The sequence below is a fragment of the Brachyhypopomus gauderio genome, chromosome 8 (assembly GCF_052324685.1).
Source record: "Brachyhypopomus gauderio isolate BG-103 chromosome 8, BGAUD_0.2, whole genome shotgun sequence".
Classification (NCBI taxonomy): domain Eukaryota; kingdom Metazoa; phylum Chordata; class Actinopteri; order Gymnotiformes; family Hypopomidae; genus Brachyhypopomus; species Brachyhypopomus gauderio.
Genome location: NC_135218.1, coordinates 6,962,094 through 6,984,829, shown reverse-complemented (window position 1 = coordinate 6,984,829; position 22,736 = coordinate 6,962,094). Strand labels below are relative to the sequence as shown.

The 22,736-nt window shown below is 45.4% G+C and overlaps 2 protein-coding genes across 2 annotated transcripts in view; one reads left to right on the top strand and one right to left on the bottom strand.

The window, feature by feature from the left end:
- shq1 (SHQ1, H/ACA ribonucleoprotein assembly factor) overlaps window positions 1–9,880 on the bottom strand; it is a 21,580-nt gene extending 11,700 nt beyond the window's left edge. The window contains exons 1-7 of the mRNA XM_077013691.1: window positions 9,340–9,880; window positions 6,942–7,138; window positions 6,719–6,783; window positions 3,934–4,056; window positions 3,678–3,844; window positions 3,427–3,539; window positions 2,980–3,080 (exon numbers count right to left, since the gene is read on the bottom strand). Of these exons, the coding sequence (XP_076869806.1) occupies window positions 2,980–3,080; window positions 3,427–3,539; window positions 3,678–3,844; window positions 3,934–4,056; window positions 6,719–6,783; window positions 6,942–7,084 (712 nt within the window). The 5' untranslated portion in view covers window positions 7,085–7,138; window positions 9,340–9,880. The remainder of the gene's footprint in view (window positions 1–2,979; window positions 3,081–3,426; window positions 3,540–3,677; window positions 3,845–3,933; window positions 4,057–6,718; window positions 6,784–6,941; window positions 7,139–9,339) is intronic.
- On the top strand, window positions 9,858–22,736 carry gxylt2 (glucoside xylosyltransferase 2). Its single transcript, XM_077014083.1, has 7 exons — window positions 9,858–10,246; window positions 16,526–16,721; window positions 18,264–18,395; window positions 18,482–18,733; window positions 20,362–20,485; window positions 21,185–21,357; window positions 21,801–22,736. Exons 1-7 carry the CDS (start codon window positions 9,981–9,983, stop codon window positions 21,987–21,989), a joined length of 1,332 nt encoding a protein of 443 aa, XP_076870198.1. The 5' UTR covers window positions 9,858–9,980; the 3' UTR covers window positions 21,990–22,736.

The following is a 22,736-nucleotide window of genomic DNA, read 5'->3' as shown; positions in this document are numbered from 1 at the left end:
CTCTCCTGTGGGGCGGGAGCAGGCGAGTCCAGCCAGCCTCCCCGTGACGGGCCAGAGCTCCCACACACACACCCTGAGCCCAGGCCACAGCATGACAGGGAATGATGAATGTTTTAATAGGTTCCTCGCGCCAAAGAACCACACTGCTGGAAAAGGAGTTCAGAAACTCCACACACGCATTTAAGGGTTTAAATCATTCCGAACCCCCGGTTTTGGGATTTTTTCCTGGTGTTGTGGTAGTTGTTTGTTATTTGTTTAAAGTGTTTTTTTTAGGGGGGGGGCAGGTAAATATTAGCACACATCTCTTTGAGTCTTTACTCAACAGGAAGGATGGCTTCTGGGGAAATGTAGTCCAGCTGTGGACTGGGGGCTTCCGTTCTCCACATTCATCCTTGGAGGGTTTTCTAAAGAGAGCGCCTCTTTTTTTCCTTTCAAAAGCCAAACAACCCGAGCCAAAAGCCAAGCTCCTCTAATGGACACATCACTCAAATCTCTCCGCTTACCCGACTAACCCGACCCAGGACTCGTCCGGCTCCCCTTGTCGTGGCGAACGGCGAGCGCGCAAGCAAAAAGCAGCGACGTGTGAGCGAAGCCTTTAAACCGGACGCGGCCGCGGGACACTGAGGCACGCTCGGGGAAGGGGGGGGGGGGGTCGCGGCTGGCAAACAAACAAACACAGCTGATTTGTTTACTCGCTGGCTGGAGAGCTGTGGAACAGAAGCTCAGCAGAGCTACCAGCCCAGACGCCAGTCGATACGGCACCGAGACGCCGGCGTGAGGAACCCGGGACGTCCGGACCCATCAGTGCTCTTCTAGGAATGTGCTAGTACTGTGCGCTCTGGATTTTTCTGGAACATCTGCTGCCGTTTTCCTTCCATCGGTCTTCAGATGGCTGTTGCGGGAGGGGTTGTGTGTGGTTTAGTTTTGATGTAGTGCTGCAGGAGGAAGGAGACACACTCTGATTGCTGCGCTCCGTCTACCCGGCGTCCCTGGAGCAGGACGGGGGAACACCTTCCAAACATGGTCGATAACTGCAAACCTAGAAACTGACGGTGGGTAATCGGATGTTGTCGTACAAACTGTCTGAATCCCCCCCTCCCCAAAGAAGGAGAAAGCTGAACTGATTGATGCACTGAACGGCTGAGTGGCTCACTGTCCCGGTACGTGCTGAGGTGAAGAAAGTGAAAGGTCAGGGTTCACACTGATGCAGTTCTCACTCAGAGCCACACAGCACAAGACGAGTTATTTGTGAAGGTCAAAGTTAAGAGAGAAAGGTCAAAGGTCAAATACAGAGCAGCGTCAGCTCCCTCTTGCGTCACACACAGGCCGATGGGGGCGGAGTCAGAGCTCAGTGGCCCGTGTTTCCGCTCTGACCTGGCCAAGCAATCAAAACACCACGGAAAACAAAAAAAGGCATCAGAGTGAATTAACCTGAATTTTACGACTTAACAAGAATGTTGCAGGCCGGGGATTTCTAAAGCCAAACAGTTTGATGGAGCGGTGAGGCGGGCGTGGCGGGACGTGGTGGCCGGCGTTAAGATGTCTGTATCTCAGCCAGGCTCCTTGGAGCTGTCAATCCAGGCAATTAGAGCGCAGTAAGTCGGCTTTACGTGAGGACAAGATTACTGCAGCGCACGGTGTGTGTGTGTGTGTTTGTGTGTCAGTGCAGGTTGAGAGGCTGTGCTGAAAGATGTTTGTGTGTGTGTGTGTGGCAGTGAAAGAGACGTAGAGCAAAGGGGGGTGTGTGTGTGTGTGAAGTAGTCGTCCTCTACAGAGTGAGTGTATCAAAGAGTCACTGACACTTACTGATGCAGGTGACTGACAGGTGCTCAGTTGGCAGAGGCACATTCACCGATCTCCAACGCCCCCCCCCTCCCTTCTTCTCTCTCTCTCTCTCTCTCTCTCTCTCTCTCTCTCTCTCTCTCTCTCTCTCCACTATCTACTCCATCTTAATCCTCTCCCTGGCTCCCTTTATTCTGCCATACACTTGCAGCTTGGTGTCATTTGTTCGTGTGTCGCGGGGCCTCGTGAAATTAACAGGCTGCTAAAGGCAAAGAGAGGGAGAGAGAGAGAGTGTGCGATTGAAACGTCTGAGCGTTGCCTCCCCAGCGCCGCCTAACTGCTCTAACCCCCCCCAGACACACACGCGCGCGCACACAAGCACACACTCCCCGAGCCGGTGATCCGTGCATCACGGCTTTAAATGTGTCAGATAAACCCATCGATTTTAACCGCGAGCGACAAGCACGGGGTGGCGGGAGAGAGACAGACGGGGTGTGTGTGTTACACTGGCAGTGGGTTGGAGAGGGTGTGGATGCCTCATTGACTAAAATAGCCAGATGAATCATGGTACATCTCTGCGCAAGATGACTCTGCAGTCTAACACTGCAATCTAACACTGCAACCAGCACAGCCCACGTTTCTCTGACTCAGCTCCGGGCTAAGTAATATAAACTGACCACAAAAACTGAAGAACTTGCATTTCCATACGAGTCAATAAATCAGTCTGTCATTAGTGATTTGGTCCGGAGACCTGCGGAAGCCCACGCTGCGACACCACGACTTTTCAGGAACGTGACGCCACCTGCTGGTTGATTCTGGTACCTAATGTAACCTCATACGCTGTCCCCCTTAACCACATGCTATCACATTCATGAGGTACTAAATTTAACCAGGATCGAAATATAAACAGAGATGTGGTTATGTATTATGGTTGTGGTCCACTGCGACATCATTTGATAAAATACTTTTGACCATTTGAGTCATTAATAAGCTTCAGAGATTGATAGTGAAAAATGCCAAAATCTGATCTTGGATCAGGGCTTCTTTTTTCTGCTTCGTGAACACACAGGAGCTGAAAACCAAACACACCCTCAACGTCGAGTGAAACTCATTTCAAAATTATGAAAAACTAAAATTATGATTAATAATAGCCTGCGTGTTACACCAAGACAAAACAGTAAATCCGAGTAGACTTACTGGTTTCAGAATGGCTGTCAGAAGCTGGTTCCACCTCACTCCACCATGGCTTGAAGTTTAGACAGACTTGTCTTATCTCTTCGCCCTCATACAAGTCACACCTGGTGGAATAAGAATAACAAACGCTTCTGAGGCAACACGACTCAAACCAGGAGGTCAGAGATAGGAGAGCGACGAGCTCCTCACAAAGAAACCCCAGATGCTCTCAGTGAGTGAAAGGTGAAAACCCCACACTCAACCCCCACACTCGGGAGACCCACTGAACCACACAAAGCGCTGTGTGAAACATGGAGCGACCATTAGAAGCCACAGTTCAGTCTTTTTTGTTTTGGACAGTTTAGCCAAACACAAGATCCAGAACGAACACGTGAATAAGCCCAGAAAGAGCAGGAGCTCCCACAGAACGCGTCATCACGGAAGAATCCCCACGCACGACGGCACACTCACAGATAATGGTCGGCGCAAAATACGGAGGTCTCCTCGGCCAAGCGATTGCGCCTCCGCGTGGCCGGGGTGGAGCGTTCCGGGTCGTCTACGTCGATGACGTCCGACAGTTCTTCCTGAATGGCCGAGAGCAAGAAACCGTGAAGTGACACCAGAACCTCACCTGGCTGACGAGCGTCAGCCTCAAAGCAGGGCGCTATGGAAGAGCATGACGTCTCCACCCACATCCACCTGTTCCATTTTTTATCCATTACCTGCAGCCTGGAGAAGACCCCGGTCCTCAGGTTTCCAAAGCCATATTTCTGTAGCTTCTGCAGGTCTTCCTCTGAGGATTCCACATACATCTCTTGCTCTACCTGCCAGTCAAAATCCTCGTCTTCATCTTCCTCCTCCTGGCCTGCCTCACTCCCACCACATGCCCCTTCAAAAACGAGAGGGACCGAGTGAAACACCAGGGAGGTGAGAGTAAGAGTGGGAGACACAGAGGACAGAGCTGGGATTCTAACCTACCCACGTCCTCCACCAGGGCCTTGGCCGAGCGGGAACCTTTGGGGGCCAAGAGACTGGTTAGCATCTGCAGGCCCTCAAAATGATGTCCTGCCTTCTCCTTTGGGACACGCAGTGTGAAAAGACCTGACATAAAACACACACACACACACACACACACACACACACACACACAGTATGTATGCAAGTATGAGAGGCTGTGCTGTCCAGAACACAGTCCAGCAAGAGTTTGAGGCCTTGTTGCACAGTAAACCATCATCCCATAACTTTGTAACCATCTTCATTTTATTAGCTCCATCTGGTTTGTCTCGTAAACAGATCGATCTACTTCTGAAATCACTGCATTTCGTTCCTTAGTCTTTAAATACATTTAAAATGATGAATGGGTTACAGATATAACTGTACACCACAAGTCCTTCTCATATAGCTGTAATGGATGAATAATGTTCCTATATCTATTTATTTCTATCCCCACTCACGCGCTGTAAGCTGTACATAAAGAAGGCAAAAAAAAGTTACTAAAATAGATCGCTTATTAAATTTAGCTTCTACAGTAACTAAGGATCTACTAAAGACTGTAGTGATGAGGTGGCACATTAGCTAAATTAACAAGTAAATAAATTCAATCTCGTTCTGTGCGGGAAATTCCGGTGGGATTCCACGATCACCTAAACGGCTGCCAAATATGCACAGCATTAATAATAATAATAAAAAACCCCGTCCAACACTGCATTGCGTTGCTTACCTACAATATTATCTGGATACGCGGATAATTACTTCGGCTGAGGACCCTGACGAGACATCCGAATGATTTATAATTAGTTATGTAAACACGCAAAACAATTAAAGGTGCTTTATGACTGACTGCTACTAAATTATTCACCGCGCACTGCCGGGGTCGCGGCAGAAATGAGGCCATCGAGGTGACGAGCAAGAGACTACAGCCGTCGCGCATAATTAACATCTCTAACAGAGAGCTCATTAAGAGGCCTGTCAGCGTTTCGACGGATAGGTCAGCCGCCATCGCACTGCTGCTTCTGTTCCGCCGCAACACGGATAGATGATTAATAAGAGGGATGAAGACAGGAGGGAAGAACGGACCGAAGAACGGAGCGAAACTGTCACAACAGATGAAGAGAAGACACAGATGAAGAGAAGACACAGAAGTGCAGAGAGAGCGTTTGTTATTATGGGGTCGACTCCAACCGTCTATAAGCTGTCCAGGACCATTAATTAAATATGTGAATAAAACGCTGGTTCGGCTAAAAACACAGCCAAAAACAATAATTACACAGTGGGAGCACAGGGGAGACGTGATGTGGTATCTTCTAAAACAGGGGTGCTCATTACGTCGATCGCGATCCACTCAACAAATTACGTTCGCCGCCACCCACCCCCCCCCCCCCCCCCCCCCCCCCCCCCCCCCGCTCAACAAATTACGTTCGCCGCCACCCCGGTAGATCTTTCTGACCTGGTCATCTTATAAGTAGCTCGCAAGCTGAAAACTGTGGGCACCCCTGTTCTAAAAGAACCCCGCAGCTATGCTGGACCTGGAAGGGATTAGTCCTTCAAATGTCAAACACACTGCTAACCACCAGTCAAGATGTTCTGTCATAAGAGGACCTGAGGACACAAACATCTGACCCCTGAACAGTTACGGAGGCCTAGTTTCAGGAATATCATCTGACAGCCAGATTGCTATGATTAAATATATCCAGCATATATAGCCTCAGGTAGAGAGCGCAGGGAGAGGTGGGAAAATGAATTAATTCATCATATGTGAACACGTAACGAACGTCTCCATGTGGGAGGGGGGGGGGGGGGGGGGGGACGACTACAAAGGCTTTGTTTCCATCAATCAGTAAGACTCGAGTTACATTCTCAGTACTTCTGATGAGTCAATTAGCATCAAGTTATTTGTTTGGATGTCTACTGTGACACCATTGTGTGGGTGGTTGTTCTTCCCTGGGTTTCATTTGATGGCATGCACAACGTGGCACGTCACTTTCACTCAAACGGAGCGTCTTCGCTCTCCTTTGTCGCGGGGATAAAAGCACCAAGGCTCGATTCTGACTTGGCTGATTGGGGATTAGCTTTTGCCTTTCAAAACCCACCGTGAACAAGTGTAGCTGCAGCTGATTTGACATTATCTCTTTTCCTTTGTGATGTCTCGTACACACGAGGCACTGAGTCTCGAGGGATTAGTCCCGTCCTCAGTGAACATGACCCCTTCTCTAATCTGATCAGTCAAGGGCCATTCAAGATACCCACCGCTGGAATCTAAATGCTTTTTCTGTTTTATGATCAGAGAATTATTTTATTTCCCCTTATGTGGTCAGGGAGTCCCTTCCATCCATTAAGATGGAGTAAGTAAACAGTAAGAGAATAACGAATCCGGAGCTAAAAGCAGTTATAGCATTAGGTGCATGTACCACTAATACTGAAATGAAATAACGAAATAAAGAATAAAAAAAAGTTGCCAGACTCTGGGTGCATATTGGTCTCTGAATATTCATGCTCCGGTCTCTCGATTCCGATCATGAAATGCTTTGGTTGTAATTTCTTTATAATTGTTGCTTGTAATCAGTACCTTCAAAAAGATGGTACGAGTTATATCTGGCAAGCTGTTAAGATTCAGTTGCTATTTACCATGAAATCCAAAACTGAGCTAAGCAACTGCTTCAGCGTCACAGAACTAGTGCTACTAGAACCACTAGCACTGCAGCAGGTCGGAGGCCCAGAGAGCAGTGTTACCTTTATCGAGTGTTACCTTTATCGAGAGTGTTACCTTTATCGATGTCAAAACAGGCCTTTTCTCGTCCATCCTGCACAATTCTTCCAGGCAAACTCAACCTGTAAGGACAGAGGATCAAGATGCCCACCATTCTGGTCTGGATTTAATCCATCATATGTAATGAACTGGAATTGAATTCATTCTGCTTTTTAATGTCGGTATTTTGCATCCATTGGTAAGTGAGCGCCAGTACAAAAACGTCCATAAAGTCACTGACCTGAGGAAATAAGGCTTGGCATAGAACTTGAAGTCATCTCCGTCGACGTAGACGTCAAATTCTGACGTTCTGGTGTAGGGAACGCGGATAACCAGCGTGAGGTAGTCCGAGTCTTGGCTCAGCTCGAAGGCTGGTGTTATCATACTGTCCGGAGCAGTTCCACCGTCGAACTGCTGAACGAGGACGCTCCTCTAGAGCTTAATGAAGAATGCCGAGGAGATGTCTTGTTCACTGTGATTCACATCGATTTCTGCATTGATTGCTGTCTTTGCAGCGAAGGATAAATGAGCTTGCTACTGAACACGGTTATTACAAGAGGTCAAAGGGGGAGGGGCGTGACCTGGGATCCAAACTGCTGTTAGCTGCTTCTTTATGTGAAAATATGAGAGCATGCCTACTTCAACCCGCAGGCATGACATTGCTTCACGGGGTTAATTCAGGTTATAGCTCCACCTTGTGGTTATTGCACTTAAAGTACAGTAACACCTCACAGAGATCGAAGGGCAATATGAGATGAGAAAAAGGCATCAGATGCAGTTTCAAACTCTACGTAGTACTAGTTAATGTGAGGAAGATCATAATGATTAGATCTATACTATAACAGATCTGTAACTGCCTATACTGCAAAACCACAGTTGCTGTCTCCAGGTCACTATAGCGGCTGGGCTAGTGGGTTTTCTTTGGTGTTACAAAAGATTATGTAGTATTCAAACAACAAAATGATCATCTAAATTGATTTGCTAAATCTATTGATTTTGAACAGTTGAAGATAAGGAAAAAGCTTCATTCCTCTGATGAGCTATTACAGTTACAATCAGTAATCAAAACGCTTTATATATGTTAAAGGCTCCCAATTCCTCCAAATCTGTAATTCTGGATTTAGGTTATGGATGGACCTGAGAAACTATGGTAGCTTCCAAACTACGATAGCTTTCAAATATTCCCCCAGCAAGATGCTGGCTTTATAACAGTCTAGCTATTTCAGTTTACTAGGTAACACACCCAACAGGAGTCATGACTGCCACATGGTTAATGTAAGACAAGGCTTGAGAAGGAATTCAAATCTGATCCTAAAATTATTTATCCATTACTACCAAAAAAGAAGAATATATACATAATGTAAACTAGAGGTGGATACTGCAACATTACTGTGGCCTCATTCCTACCCATATATCAGTTTCTCACCACAATACTTTGAGCCCACCAGATGGTCTGTTTTTGTTCTAGGTATTCATTGTTCCAGCAGTATAACTGTACCAGGAAGTCACTGCTCCAATACAACTGTACTAGGTATTTATTGTTCAGCCAGTATAACTGTACTATGTATTCAATGCTCCAACAGTACAACTGTACTAGGTATTTATTGCTCCAACAGTACAACTGTACTAGGTATTTATTGCTCCACCAGTACAACTGTACTGGGTATTTATTGCTCCACCAGTACAACTGTACTGGGTATTTATTGCTCCACCAATACAACTGTACTGGGTATTTATTGCTCCACCAGTACAACTGTACTGGGTATTTATTGCTCCAACAGTACAACTGTACTGGGTATTTATTGCTCCAACAGTACAACTGTACTGGGTATTTATTGCTCTAACGGTACAACTGTACTGGGTATTTATTGCTCCACCAGTACAACTGTACTGGGTATTTATTGCTCCACCGGTACAACTGTACTGGGTATTTATTGTTCCACCGGTACAACTGTACTGGGTATTTATTGCTCTAACGGTACAACTGTACTGGGTATTTATTGCTCTAATGGTACAACTGTACTGGGTATTTATTGCTCTAAGAGTACTAGGTATTTATTGTTCATGTTTTGGGCCACATGTCACTACATCTGTGAGCAGGGATGTGTGTGAAAGGTTGTGGTATTTCACTACAGCACCAGACCATCTTAGCCAGGTCACCTGGTAATTAGTTACTAGCTTTCTAACACTAGTTATCCAAAAACCACAGCTGCTAATTCCCACACGCTGTCGTTTATTCACCACAATTCACTGTTGGCGAAGTTATTAACAAACTCAACCAGGTCCAGTCTAATGTGAGAACTGCGTGAAAACCTTGTGTCACACACACTGTGAATTCATGAAGAAACTTTAATCCCACAGACCTAGCCAGCTAGGCTAGCTGACTACGAGCCGAACCCAGTAAAGAAGTATTCAGTTAGCCAACTAGCTAACTCTCCTCAACCTGCACCGAGGAGTGCAGCTCATCATCTAGTCCTGGTCCTGGTTATGGTACCACACACATGGGTTTAGGTTGAGGTCTCTGCTCTGCTACATTAGCTGTAGTGTTATCTAACCTCCTGAAACGGCTCCCGTGGAGAATTATTCCTGTCAGGAACAAAACTAGCGTTAGTTCACTGAACAAGACCATGTGAACGTACCTGATGTTGTCGTTTAGCTGGAGGACCACAGCACACCTCTCACATAACCACATGTACTGGTTCCTGTACTGGTTCCTCTACTGGTTCCGCCTCACATGGCGGTCACCCTCCTACCGTAGTACTCCTAATAGAGGGCATGGTACCGGAGAGAGACCCAACTAGACCGCAAACCCCGTTAAAAACACTCAAAATCACCCTCAAAATAACAACAAACACGTGTCGGAGTGGACACTGTAATCCGTCATATCTGAGATTATAAATGTCATATCTGAGATTATAAATGTCTGGCTGGATTATCGTGTTAGTGCAACCCGTTTGGGAGAAAAGGTGGATTTGATTTTTAACCGTTTTCATAGTAGACGTACCAACTACACACAGACACCACAAATAACTATATACAGCTGTTTGATCCAAATTGTGAGGTAAAGTCGTCCATTAAAAATCCCAAGAAAAATGTTTCCCGTCATTACGGTAGCAGAAGCGCCTCCTCCGGAGAGTCGAGTGTGTGGATCATCTCAGAAGCTCCTCACACTACTACTGAAGGAGTATGGCAGGGCGGTCCAAACACGTCTTATTCGCTCGTTTAGGACTATAACGGCTCACATCAATGCATTGTCGAGAATACAGGACACTTTTCCGCAATGAGAATTCACTGCAAAATTGTGGTGGTCGCGATATGTTTGGGAGTTTTTCTACTTTTGTACTTTTTTGGGGGGAATGCCGCAGACGAACCGCCGTTAGGAGAAGTTGAGAAGGACAAACATTTTCCATCTTCGTCGGGACTTGGGAAAATAGTCTCAGAGAATGTAGCAAAACTGTCCCGCAGAGAGCCACAAAAACAAGTCCGTCCAAATCGAAAAGAACCAAAAATATCCGACAGAGGAGGCAATGTCAGCGCAAAGCTTCGGTAGGAAATTCTCGCATCATTATTACTCACTTAGTTCCTTTACAAGGCTGGTGGCTTCTCACACACGTGAGATCATGAACGTTACACGCTCGAGATCATAAACGTTACACACTCGAGATCATGAACGTTGCACGCTCGAGATCATGAACGTTGCACGCTCGAGATCATGAACGTTGCACGCTCGAGATCATGAACGTTACACGCTCGAGATCATGAACACGTGAGATCATGGACGTTACACGCTCGAGATCATGAACGTTGCACGCTCGAGATCATGAACACGTGAGATGGACGTTACACGCTCGAGATCATGAACGTTACACGTGAGATCATGAACGTTACACGTGAGATCATGAACGTTGCATGCTCGAGATCATGAACGTTACACGCTCGAGATCATGAACACTTGAGATCATGAACGTTACACACTCGAGATCATGAACGTTACACGCTCGAGATCATGAACGTTACAAGTGAGATCATGAACGTTGCACGCTCGAGATCATGAACGTTACACGCTCGAGATCATGAATGTTACATGAACGTTACACGCTCGAGATCATGAATGTTACATGAACGTTACATGCTCGAGATGAATGTTACACGCTCGAGATCGTAAAAGTTGCACGCTCGAGATCGTGGACGTCGCACGCTCGAGATCGTGGACGTCGCACGCTCGAGATCGTGGACGTTACACGCTCCAGATCATGAACGTTAAACTCTGCTCGTATCTGTATGTGTCTTCTGACCCTGCATCCCTGCAGAAGTGCAGAGTTTTAACGGCTGCTTTGTTCCGCCTGCTTAAAGTTGATCGCTGTACTTGTTCTTCACATGGTTGGAGCAGACCCCTCCTGGGCAAAACCCAGAGACTAGTTTATTCTCGAGCTTCAAGGGCGTTTAATGGCTAAAGTCTGGGTCGTTTTGATAAGCAAAATCATCTGTCTGCGCTCCCAATGTAACAAAACACTAGACATTCTCTGATTTATGTCCGTGAAAAGAAGATAAAACCATTTATCTCCGTTTTCTTGTCAAGAACAGACAGTATATGTAATTTACCTTATGTTGCATTTTCTCCCAATGTGATGTCTGACTGAAATCGCAATGCATTTGGATACCGTAATGCAATTAAGACGCAGTGTCCACGTGGACGGTCTAGACTGCTGTATTGTTAAATGTCTCATCAAACAAAGACACGAGTATTAATTATAGTCTCGTGGCATCTACATGCAGCAAAGCATTAACACACAGGAACGTGACCCCCAAAAATCCAGTTATGATAAAGATCCCCCAAAGCTTAACATGTGTGGAATATTTATCAAAGTCCCATTCTCGTCAGGGGTGACCTGCGGTCACCTTGAGAAGAATGAGCTCTTTGCCAAAGGGTCCCGCGGGCTAAAGCGAAAAAAAAGAGTAAATCAATGATTGGTTGTTGAGCTTAATTGAGTGAGCCAGATCCCTTGTGACTGCTTCTTATGGAATTGCTTTATCCATTGAATTGGAATTGCTTTGAACTCAAGCCTCTTTTTCATGCTATGGACTAAAAAAGAAGTAATTCTTAGCTTCACTAGATTAACGTATGAATTAACGGTGTCTTTGTTTTCAGATCCTTCATTAATTATTGACGTAGTGTGTGCATGTGTGGCCCTCTGATATTCCATCACAACCTGCTCTTCTATTAAAGAGCACTAACCAAGCCTATTGCTCGATTTCAGTCTGATTAATACTGACACGGTTCTGTTTTATGCTCACCCTCCCTCGGACAGACTTCCTGCCCTGCTGGGGCGACACAGACAAACACGTCCATGACGGTGTGTCTCATCACTTCCTCTAGGCTTCAGTGTTAGGGAGAAACAGAGAGAGCGTGTGAGGTGACAAACTTAACACCTTTGGGCAGCTTTTACAGCACCTCGGGTGCCGTCACAAGTTCCTGTGGAAAAAGTTTGCACTTGTTCTCGGTAGCGTCCAAACTACCCCATTGTGTTTTCGAACTGGAGAGACAGAAGGGAAAGATGATTTTGCAACTTCAGGATGGACACAAATTGCACACATCTGTCTTCAAAAAGGCACATTTCAGCCTGAACCTTTGTCTAAGGGTTTGTTCTTGTCTTGGCTAATTCAGTCCCTTCTCTGAGTTTTATGTGCATCTTCAAATGGGCTATAGGTAGAGCCACCAATCACTGTGACAGGCGCGGACCCGGTCGCAGTTGGGCTGTAATCCAGGATCTGATTGGTGGTTCTACCTATAGCCTACACCGAAGGCCTCTAGCTCTTATCAGTTTAGTTGTGCCCTAGAAAGTGCTGGGACTGAGTTTGCTTTGGAAAGACCTCAGAGTGTCCCTGATGGATTAGGTTAGATGAAATTGGAGATGGGGTTTAATCCGGCTCTTGAGGCCAGACGGCCCTGTTCCTGTGATCCCCAAACCCCCCCCCAACTGTACGCTGGCGTTCACACTTGCTTGCGCCAGAAAGACACTGAAGCATCGTAGCTTTGCGCTTCACAATATGCTCCCTGTTCCCTGGACGCATGTGCACAGGCAGTAATGCACACGGACAACACCTGAACGTGGCAGTTCGTGAATCATCTCTGTAAAAGGCAGATTTATTATGGTTTATTACGGTTTATTATGGATTATTATGGAGTATCAGCACAGCACTCAGCAGTACCGTCACACTCATTACAGAGTGCCGGGCCACTCCTCACACCACATACTGGCTAGACCTAATGGTTGCTGATGAATCATGTTTAAAAAAATACCTTTTTGCTGTCAGCTGGAGCCCAGTTGTGTTGTGAGCCTGGAGGCAAATGTACGGCTCCATGTTAGGCACGTTGCGCATGGCTATAAACATGTCACCTGGAAGACTTAGAGCCCCCTCTGTGTGTGTGTGTGTGTGTGTGTGTGTGTGTGTGTGTGTGTGTGTGTGTGTGTGTGTGTGTGTGCGTGTGTGTGTGCGCGCGCGCAGAACTCCAGAAATCTCCGTGCTCACCCTGAGCTCCCTGATAAGTTGTGACTCTGCCCGTTCCCGTCCTCATCAGGGAAGAAAAGCCAAACCCAATGTTTTGAGCTTTTAGCCCTCGTAGCCTTTACAGCAGGGTTTAGAGCCGAGCGCGGCTCGGGGAAAAGCAGCCTTCTGGCAGGGGAAGCCGAGCTTGTGGGGCGGGGGGTGGGGTGGGTGCTAAATCAGTTGGTTGTATGAGACAATGTACGGTGAAATGCTCGCTGAAAAGCCCTGGCCCTTTTCCCACACAAGGACAGGCGAGAGGATTTTCATACGGAGTTGAAAGCACTAGTTTTCTAATTTGAATACACTTTGATGGATTTCTCCTGTAAGCCCCCCCTCCCCCTGACACACACACACACACACACACACACACACACTTTGATAAATTTAAGTTCAAGGCTACACCACCGCTTGAACATTTTTGGCCTTCGTACTTTTAAGTATTCGGTCATTTAAGAAATGTTTTGTCTTAAATTATGGAAATGAGAGCGAGGTGATTTATTCTGCTGCTAAGGCTCATGAAGGAAGAGTATTGTCTGTCTAGTACCTGTTGTTGGAAGAGGGCGTTTAATAGCAAACAGAGTTTTCTCGACGCCTTCAAAGCCAAAATGTTTCCAGATGCGTAAAGTCAGCACAGAAATGTTTCATCGGCGCTGCCAGTATTGAGCTCAGTCTGTGATGCTTGTGTTCTCCAGAGCTGTTGAAGAGAGAGAACAGCTTTGACTTGACAAGGACCTCGTGTACTTTTTAAGAAGAGAGTCCCGCTGGATATACAGTCCTAGTAACGTTTGGACTCTGTTCTTGGGTCTTGAAACTTGAACTTGTGTATATTACAGGCAAGACAACTGTAGGAATCCTGTTCTGAATTGATGCTAAATGGATCTTGAGCTGTAACGAGTGGTTAAGAGACCGGTTAAGTCACCTAAAGACATGCGTTCTCAGTAAAGGACTGGTGAATGTAGGATGTTTATGGCAGTTGGGATTTGATGCGGATACAGTAGTTCAGTTGACCATAGTCCACAAACAAAAGTTACAGGACACGTGTGCATTTGGGACATTTGTTTTTTAACACCAATGCATGTAAGCTAAAACAGGTCCTTTTCTTGATGCACGCTGAACATTGTGCCCATACAGGAGGACTGACTTCAGTTTTAAGCTTCTGTTTTAATCTTGTAATGCAGTGATTAAAAAAAGCCATTTTAAAGAGGGTTTTTGATGTAGTGCCCCATTTCCAAAACCCTGACAAATTTATACAGCTATATAGCTGTGTGTGATTAAAATATGACTGCTTTAATGTATTTGGACTGTCAAATATTTTGAGTTGCTTAACCTTAACTGTTGGAGCACTGCCCTACTTTGTGTAATGTACCCCCCCGTACATGTGTGTGAGGTGTTGGAGGTCCCAGCCTGGAGATCTCCCGTTATCTCGCCAAGCGTGCGTGGCCTGATTGTGTCTCAGTCGGGCAGGAAACGCTGAAGATGGTTGTCCACACCTCCCATCACGCCAGCTTTCCCTTCCTGCTTTCCGTAGGTCCACGTTTGACTTTCAATGAGCGCAAGGGTGTGTGTGTGTGTGTGTGTGTGTGTGTGTGTGTGTGTGTGTTTTTCTTTGCCTAACCCCTTCTCCATTGAAGCCCTTTGATGTTCCCCTATTCCCCACTCGCCTCTCTATCTCTCCCTCCCTCCTTCTCTCTCTCTCCATCCCTTTCTCTCTCTCTGTCTTTCCTCAGGCTGCACGATTTTGTTTCTTTAAACTAAATCCCTGGATAAATGCAGGACTGTGTCCCAGGCGCAGCTCTCGTTGCAGCATTGGAGAGCTGTCTTCCTCTGGGGGCTACAGTGTCTGCCTTTAATGTGAACCATATAAGAAAGCCCCCTCCCAAAAAAAAACACACACACATGCATGTGATAAATCACAAAACACAAAAATTGTGTCTGCGCTGCAGACAGTGATTTGCCATACATGAGGCACCATGGTCCTTTTTTTTTTCTGTCAGTTCGCCGGGGTCAATTTAAATTCTGTTGTAGTTCCTATCTCTCCCTCCGCTGTGTTGGCAGCTGTTTTTGCATCAGATATAGGAACTGTTGGGGGGTTGGGCAGCCATGACTGTACATCTGATTGGTGAAATATTGGAGTCCGCGATCACAACCCGTTTTCTTCAGCAGTTGTAGTTTTCTTTCACTTGTTCTTAAAAGCAAAGTTGAGTTGTTGACTATGTTCTAAATGGATGTGGGCAACTTCCTGGTTTTGAAAAGAAGCAAACCAAGAATACTGCCTGTGTGTTCACCTCGCCTCTCAGTACATTAGAGACTTTTCAAAGAACCGTCATGAGTCAAAATAAGGAAGGAAGCATTCTTTATTTGGGATGGCATGTAAATGTTGAAAGCAGCGCCCTTCAATACTGGCAATATTGGGCAATCCAGATGGATACGAGTAGGCCGGTGTTTGTGTAGAAGGTCTTAAATGCTTGAGTTGGGGTGAAATGTGAGACTCATTTTTGCTGGTGGTTAGCTCGAGGTTGAGCAAGGGTGTTTCTGGCCTACGTGGTTCTTCAGTTATGCGTCTAAATTGTATAAATCGACTGCTTTATTTTTCCTATTTCTTCTCCTGAAAATGGTCATGACCATTACTTCTGCATTTGAATCGTTTCTCTCTCGATTTCAACTCCTGCAGGCAAACAGATGTGTCCATTTTGAAAAGATAAAGAAAAAACACATTCAAGTGTCTTGATAAAGCAGGAGTCCTGCAGCTGAATTTCAAGCTTGTTTGTCCCAGGCCAAAGTTGACTTGGACAGGAATAGCTCAGTGGCAAACATGGCTCCTCAGTTTTAACCAGCTGCTGCTCAGACATGTTATATAGTGTCACTAGTAGATTATTACCTGATTGTACTACTGTAAATAAAAAATGCTTCTTTAGTTTACAAGCATTATTTTACAGCAAAGCGTTTATGCTGCCGATATCACATCACGATATCACAAAAATAATACAACTTGACTTTTAAATGGCAAAAAACCAGTGGATGCAGTTAAAGGTTTAAACCAATCTATACAGGGGATGGTGCTTCACAGTATAAAGTCAGTTGTCCAGTGATGTATTCTTATGGTCTTATGTCATGTTCCCCATCCCCTTGTTCTTCTAGTCTACGGTCTTTTATGGTTTTGCTCTCCAAACTCCTACCAGATGGTTCATCTGTGTCATCCTTCAGGCTTCAGACGAAAGACTTGAAATGTGGGCTGAGACTCCAACGACCTTTCTGACCTTGATTTGACTCCTCCAGGCAAAAGAGCGTGCTGGGGCGGTGGGGTTCAAAGGTCACCCGAGCGGAGGACACCATGCACCTCGCCGTGGTCGCCTGTGGGAACCGCCTGGATGAAACGCTCGCCATGGTGAAGTCTGCACTGCTCTTCAGCGTCAAGAAGATCAAGTTTCACATCTTCGCCGAGCAGGACCTGACTGGCCAGTTTGAGAAAGGGGTGAGGACCAGTGGTGGCAACTTTACGTCACGCTCATTGAGTCTCGATGTGATGTTGGAGGTTGATGGTATTTTTGCTCCACATTTTAAGGGGTATATATGGAAGCTCGTAGCTTTCGTTTTTGCGGTCTTTGTTTGTCCTTAGTGGATATTTTGCATGTCTGGGATGATTGTACACAGTTACCAAGAAAAGTACAACTGGGTCATTCCTGTTCTCGCTTACTCTAATCTTTCATGTGGCTTTGACTCCGTTATCGGAGTGTCAGGCCATATATTACGTCTAACTTCAGTTCCCCACAGTACAACGTGCTGCTTCCCTCCCAGACCAGATGCTCCAGATACACAGTTCCAGCTTTTTTTTGCAAGGTCACTTGGGTCATTGCTCAGCCACGGTTGACGAGAAGACTCCAAAATGTGCACACTGCTTCTTTAGAGAGCTGCTTTAGCCTCCAGATTGCTGCTGTACTGTAGACTTAGCAGGACTATGGCCATTGAATGGAAGCTTTAAACTGCAGTTAGAAAAACAATGAGGTTCTGCTTCTATTGGCTGTGCAAATGCTTCCAGGCATGCGCTCGTATGCCCATGTCTTGTGCCCCCCACCCCTCCATGCCACAGTCAGACAGTCCCCCTTATGAGTGTCAGAGTAGCTGCCTTTCACCGGTTCAGGCCCTCCCTCCAAACCTAATTGTTTAATGATGGCCCTCGATGCAAAAAATGGTAGTCGTCTTTGCTAAGGGCGTTCTGCTGCTCGTGACCGAACTGTGCACCCCGTAAACAGGCATAGAAGAAGCAACAGAATGCCAAAAGCAGGAAGCTTTGAAGAGGGTTGAAGGGATAGCATTTCAGGTCAAATGCATCAAGCTTCTCATCAAGCCAGATGAATGCAGGTTTTAACATTTTGCAGTCCTGAGGTAATTGGAGGTGCTCTCCTGCTGTGGGTTTAATTCAGTGTACTTGTAACAGTCTTTGGCAGAGAAATTCATCTGACGATCAGAAATCTTTTTTTCTCTGAAGGTAAAATAAATGCGTGTCTGCTGATTTGCTTTGATTGATCATACAATGCCTGTTGATTTGTGCATGTCCTCAATTACATAAGCACTGTGTAACATCAGGGCATTCTGATTCTTCAGAACACTCAATGTGTTTTTCACTTTATTATCCTCATAAACTACATTTATTTGATTTTTGTTTCAAGCTAGGGTGGTACCTGTTAGCTTTATTTAAATGAGCTTTTTTAGTGTCGTAGCACCATATTCAACTTTGTCAGTAAGTTGTTGAGAGAACACTGATTTGATCTATTTTTATATATCCCTGTTTTCCAAGTCAAAGAGTAAGAATTGGTGACAACCCATTTATCATCCTTATTTTATGGATGGAGTCGGCTTGCCTTTCTCTTCCATTTTGCTGTACTTTAAGCAACACCTTGTCTGTTTTTAATCTTGTCGAGAGCATCACTCTTAAAGCCCCGCAGAGACAGTTCTTCAGGGAAAGTTTGAGAATGGCTGGACGTTTCCTCCTGACTGTGTGTGATTCCTCCTGCAGCTGAGCCAGTGGCCGGTGCCTCTCTCCTCCAAGTTCCAGTACACGCTGTACCCCATCACCTTCTCGGTGGGGAACGCCGACGAGTGGAAGAGGCTGTTCAAGCCGTGTGCCGCCCAGAGGCTCTTCCTCCCAGTAAGGACGGCTCCCACCGCACCCTGTTTCCAGCTTCACCTTTTCCTCACCGCGTTGATCGTGAAGGTTACCTCCCGAACCTCCAGGTGATCCTCAAAGACGTGGACTCGTTGCTGTACGTGGACACGGACGTGCTCTTTCTGCGGCCTATGGACGACATCTGGGAGTTCCTGAGAGCTTTCAACGGCACCCAGCTGGCGGCCATGGCCCCCGAGCACGAGATCCCCAAAATCGGCTGGTACAGTCGTTTTGCGAGGCACCCTTTCTACGGCGTCACGGGGGTGAACTCCGGGGTCATGCTGATGAACCTCACTCGGATACGGAGCACTCTGTTCAAGGTTCGAGTCTCTTAATCGACTCCTTACTTCATTAGGTTTTTGGTTGATGAAGGAATAAAGATTTATTATTTTTATTTATGGCTTATTTATCTAATTCACCCCGTCATCAGAGCTTTCTGTAACTGTGTTAAATAGAATCGTAGCTTTCAAGGCTAAGTGAGGATAGTAATTAGCTGGAGGTTAAACTAGGCAGTTAGCAGGAGGTGTCCCATTAAATTTCAATGTTTCAGGTATTTCTGTGATAGGTGTTTCTCCCCCAGTAAGCTTTTCTCATTTCCTTGCCTTTGTACTGCCGTTACACATTATGCCTTGAGATCTTGAGTTTTTATTATGAGCCATTAAAGGCATAAGTGCCATTCTGGACGCCTGATCTTGAAGTGTGCTCCTTTCTTAGCATGAAATACAGCAGCCATGTTTTACACCTCTCCTGTTCCCTGAATGTTATAGCCCTCTTAAGGTGAGAGAGATATCGGTGAGGAGACAGATGGGATGTATTAAAACTGACAATGAGTTTTCTGACCACGTCGCTGCAGACTATATCGCTCTAATTTATGGGCATCTTAGGATAGCTGACGTTGTCCAAGTTTCCACGAAAGCAAAACCTGATTTTTCGATAGATGTCTCTTTTTTTGCTTGAAAATACATGCAAGGTGTTCGGGCCACGCAATGTTCTGAAATTTTTAAAGAATGAGCTCTGCAAAACAGATTGGAGAATGGATGGGCATCTCCACCAGAACTCATGAAGTACTTTACGTCCTTGGCAAGTGTTTACATATGGAAGTGGAGAAAGGGACTGAAATGGCAAGTCACGCTCAGTTTTGATGTTTGTTCAAAGTACTCTGGTACTGAAATCAAGACCCTCTGTTAAGAAATGTACATATAGATAATTTGGGGTTAATGTGTGGCATGAATTAGTAAAATAACCAAACTGGTGGATTAAACACTGAAAACACACTAAACACATGTTCTTTTCTTTTTTCCTCCTGCAGCTTATCTAGCTGTTCTGTGTGTGTTTAATGAGACACACTACTTTGTTACTGTGATTATAGTCATTGTAGTCATTTAGATAAGGGTGAGGGGAATGGACATTTCTCTCCCAAGTTTAAGGCAATTGTCAAGTGACAAAACATTTATTTTGCTGTTCTTTTTAATCAGACCCTTTAGCAGGAGTATGCATTGTGTACATCCTTTATTCATTTCCTTTTACAGCTGGCTGAAGCTTTAGACCGCACGTGTCCTTGAGACTTCAGCCCACACGTGAACCCTTTTAACTGGTGCCTCTCGGAGCCCTTAAGAGCCTCTGCTGATTGAAGTCTGCTGATTGCACTCTGTGGTGTGTGTGTGTGTGTGTGTGTGTGTGTGTGTGTGTGTGTGTGTGTGTGTGCGTGTGTTCACAATCACCCGTTCGTCTGTGTGGGCATAGCAAGGTTGAATTAACATATTTCTGAAACCCATAAACAGTTGTAATTTCAATCCAAGGCACTTTTCAAAAGACTGTCCAAAAATGATTAGAAAACTTTGAGAAGAAAGGAGGAATAAATGCAGCCATTTCCCTTTGGCCAGATGCCTGAAATTAAGTGAGAAGACTCACCGTTGAGGAAAATAACCTGCCACTCTTGATTTTACAGAACAGCATGATAGCCAGTGGTCTGTCCTGGAAAGACCTGCTTCATCCGCTCTACCAGAAGTACAAGAACCATATCACGTGGGGGGATCAGGACCTCCTCAACATTATTTTCCACTACAACCCAGGTACCTGTACACACAGCTTTAGTAAAGTTCAGGTTAGGTCATTGGCCTGACGTTCAGTTGTGCAGATCTTGGCCATACATCAAGCTAGCCTATGTGATACCTTAAGGTAAAAACATCCTTCAATATTACAACTGATAAATGTGTTAAGATTCTAGAAACGTGTGGCATGTCAATATGGGCACATCTGCAAATTGAGCTTTCTTGTGGTGGTGTTTTTTCTCCCCCCAAAAGCACACAGCAGTACTTTTAATCATCTTAATCACTTAATTCTGTAATTGTCCCTATTTTGATTAATTAGATTAGACCCTTCATTAGCAGAGCAAACACTTTCACAGCTGTTTGCCTCATTGAATGTGGAGTACCACCATGCCTTTCATGATTCACCAACTCTGATTTCATAAGATATTTGGAGATTATTACATAAAAAGCCCATAGTTCATGCCTCACAGTCCCAGAACTCCGTCCTTCAGACGAACGTCTAGACCTCTGTCCTTTAAACCGAAGTAGCCCACAGCTCTGAAGTGAGTTTTACTGTGAGCAGACCTGCCTCACCTCCACCTGTGTCAGAAAATCAATATGGCACCCGTGTGTGTGTGTGTGTGTGTGTGTGTGTGTGTGTGTGTGTGTGTGTGTGTGTGTGTGTGTAACAAGCTAAACCAATATATATGCTGAAGGCCCCTTCTCTGTGCGCCTCCACAGAATGCCTGTACATATTTCCCTGTCAGTGGAATTACAGACCCGATCACTGCATGTATGGCAGCAACTGCAAGGGGGCGGAGGAAGAGGGCGTGTCCATTCTCCATGGCAACCGCGGCGTATACCACGACGATAAGCAGCCCGCGTTCAAAGTGGTGTATGATGCCATACATGATGTGAGTTATTTGGTTATTTCTGTGAAGAAACAATACGTTTGTCATACAGCCCGGGGCCGTTAACCAGTCCCCTAATGCACAAAGGGTCCATTTTAAAAAGCCTTGATTTTGTCTGCAAAGTTCTCATGATGGTGGACTCTGTTGTGTCTTTCCCTCTCGCAACTTGGAAGGAGACGCAGTGAAGGTTTAGTGCACTGGAACAACAGCTGCACTGTGTTATTGCATTTTATGTTCTCCTCATCTGTTCTTAAAGTGTTCCATATTAAGCAGCCATCTCCTCAGCAGGAAGCCATTTGTCTAGCAGTGTTGCATGCCCCCTCTGCTGTTCAGTAGTCTATTTGAAATTAGAATCATGAGGTGTTTGTGAATAAAAGCTCCTTTATTACTTCAAAACCTGAGCATGTTTCTCATAGCATGTTTCTTTTTACCTTCTTGTTTTTCAGTATCCTTTTGGAGAAAACATGTTCCAATCCTTGTTCTATCCTCTGCAAACCAAATTCTTGGACACGGTCAACACGCTGTGCGGTAGAATTCCTCAGGTGTTCCTCAAGCAGATTGAGAAGACCATGAAGGCCGTGTTTGAGCAAAAAGTGGTCCGCCACGTTCGTCCGCCACAAAGACAGCGCCGTTGAGTCTCTCCAGTAACAGTATAGTAATGAAATGATGACGAGGAGAAGCGCCTGTTCTCCAACAATGGATGTCTGTTTTATATTTGTTTTTGGAACATGTGCAATGCCAAGACCTCCTTGTATGTGATCTCCAGAACACCATTATCTGTCTGGAGGGGATGGGATGGAAGTGCTCCTTGGATAGACTGGGTTTTAGGCCATGGTTCTTACTGGCCAACTGGCAGCTTGACTAGAGAATTGGTCTCCAAATGACTGGACTCCGTTAGTCGGGCTTGGTGGATTAGTAATGAAATGACACTCCATGTTTTTGAAACTGAGTCACAGCAGTAATGTTCTCCTAAAAAAAATTAGTTTGACCTTATGGTTGAACGATAATTGAATTCAGCAGAATGTTTATACTAAATGGCATGAACAACAAATATTTTTTTTTATATACTTTTTGTGTTACACAGTTGAGAAAGCACCAGTTTGCACACACTGCATTTTCAAAAGAACTGTTTGACTGAAGATATTACAGAGATTTATATATTATTATATTATATTGTATTACATTATAGGGGGAAACCGCTTACACTAAATTCAAACGAGGACAAGATGACCAGTCAGGAGGGGTGAACGGAAATGTCTTGCACTCAAATGTGCTTTTTATTGCACTCAAATGTGTTGCATCAGGCCTAAAGTGTTAGTGTTCCTCAGAAAAACATGTTTCTGTGTGTTGGGTTTTCTTTGAGCCTTTAAAAAAAGAAGGGG

Excerpts from the sequence above, each read along its gene's own strand:
- gxylt2 (XM_077014083.1), top strand. The coding sequence starts at position 9,981 with ATGAGAATTCACTGCAAAATTGTGGTGGTCGCGATATGTTTGGGAGTT. Across the intron at positions 16,722-18,263 it reads CTGGCCAGTTTGAGAAAGGG|CTGAGCCAGTGGCCGGTGCC; the intron begins GTGAGGACCAGT and ends TTCCTCCTGCAG. Across the intron at positions 21,358-21,800 it reads TGTATGATGCCATACATGAT|TATCCTTTTGGAGAAAACAT; the intron begins GTGAGTTATTTG and ends CTTGTTTTTCAG.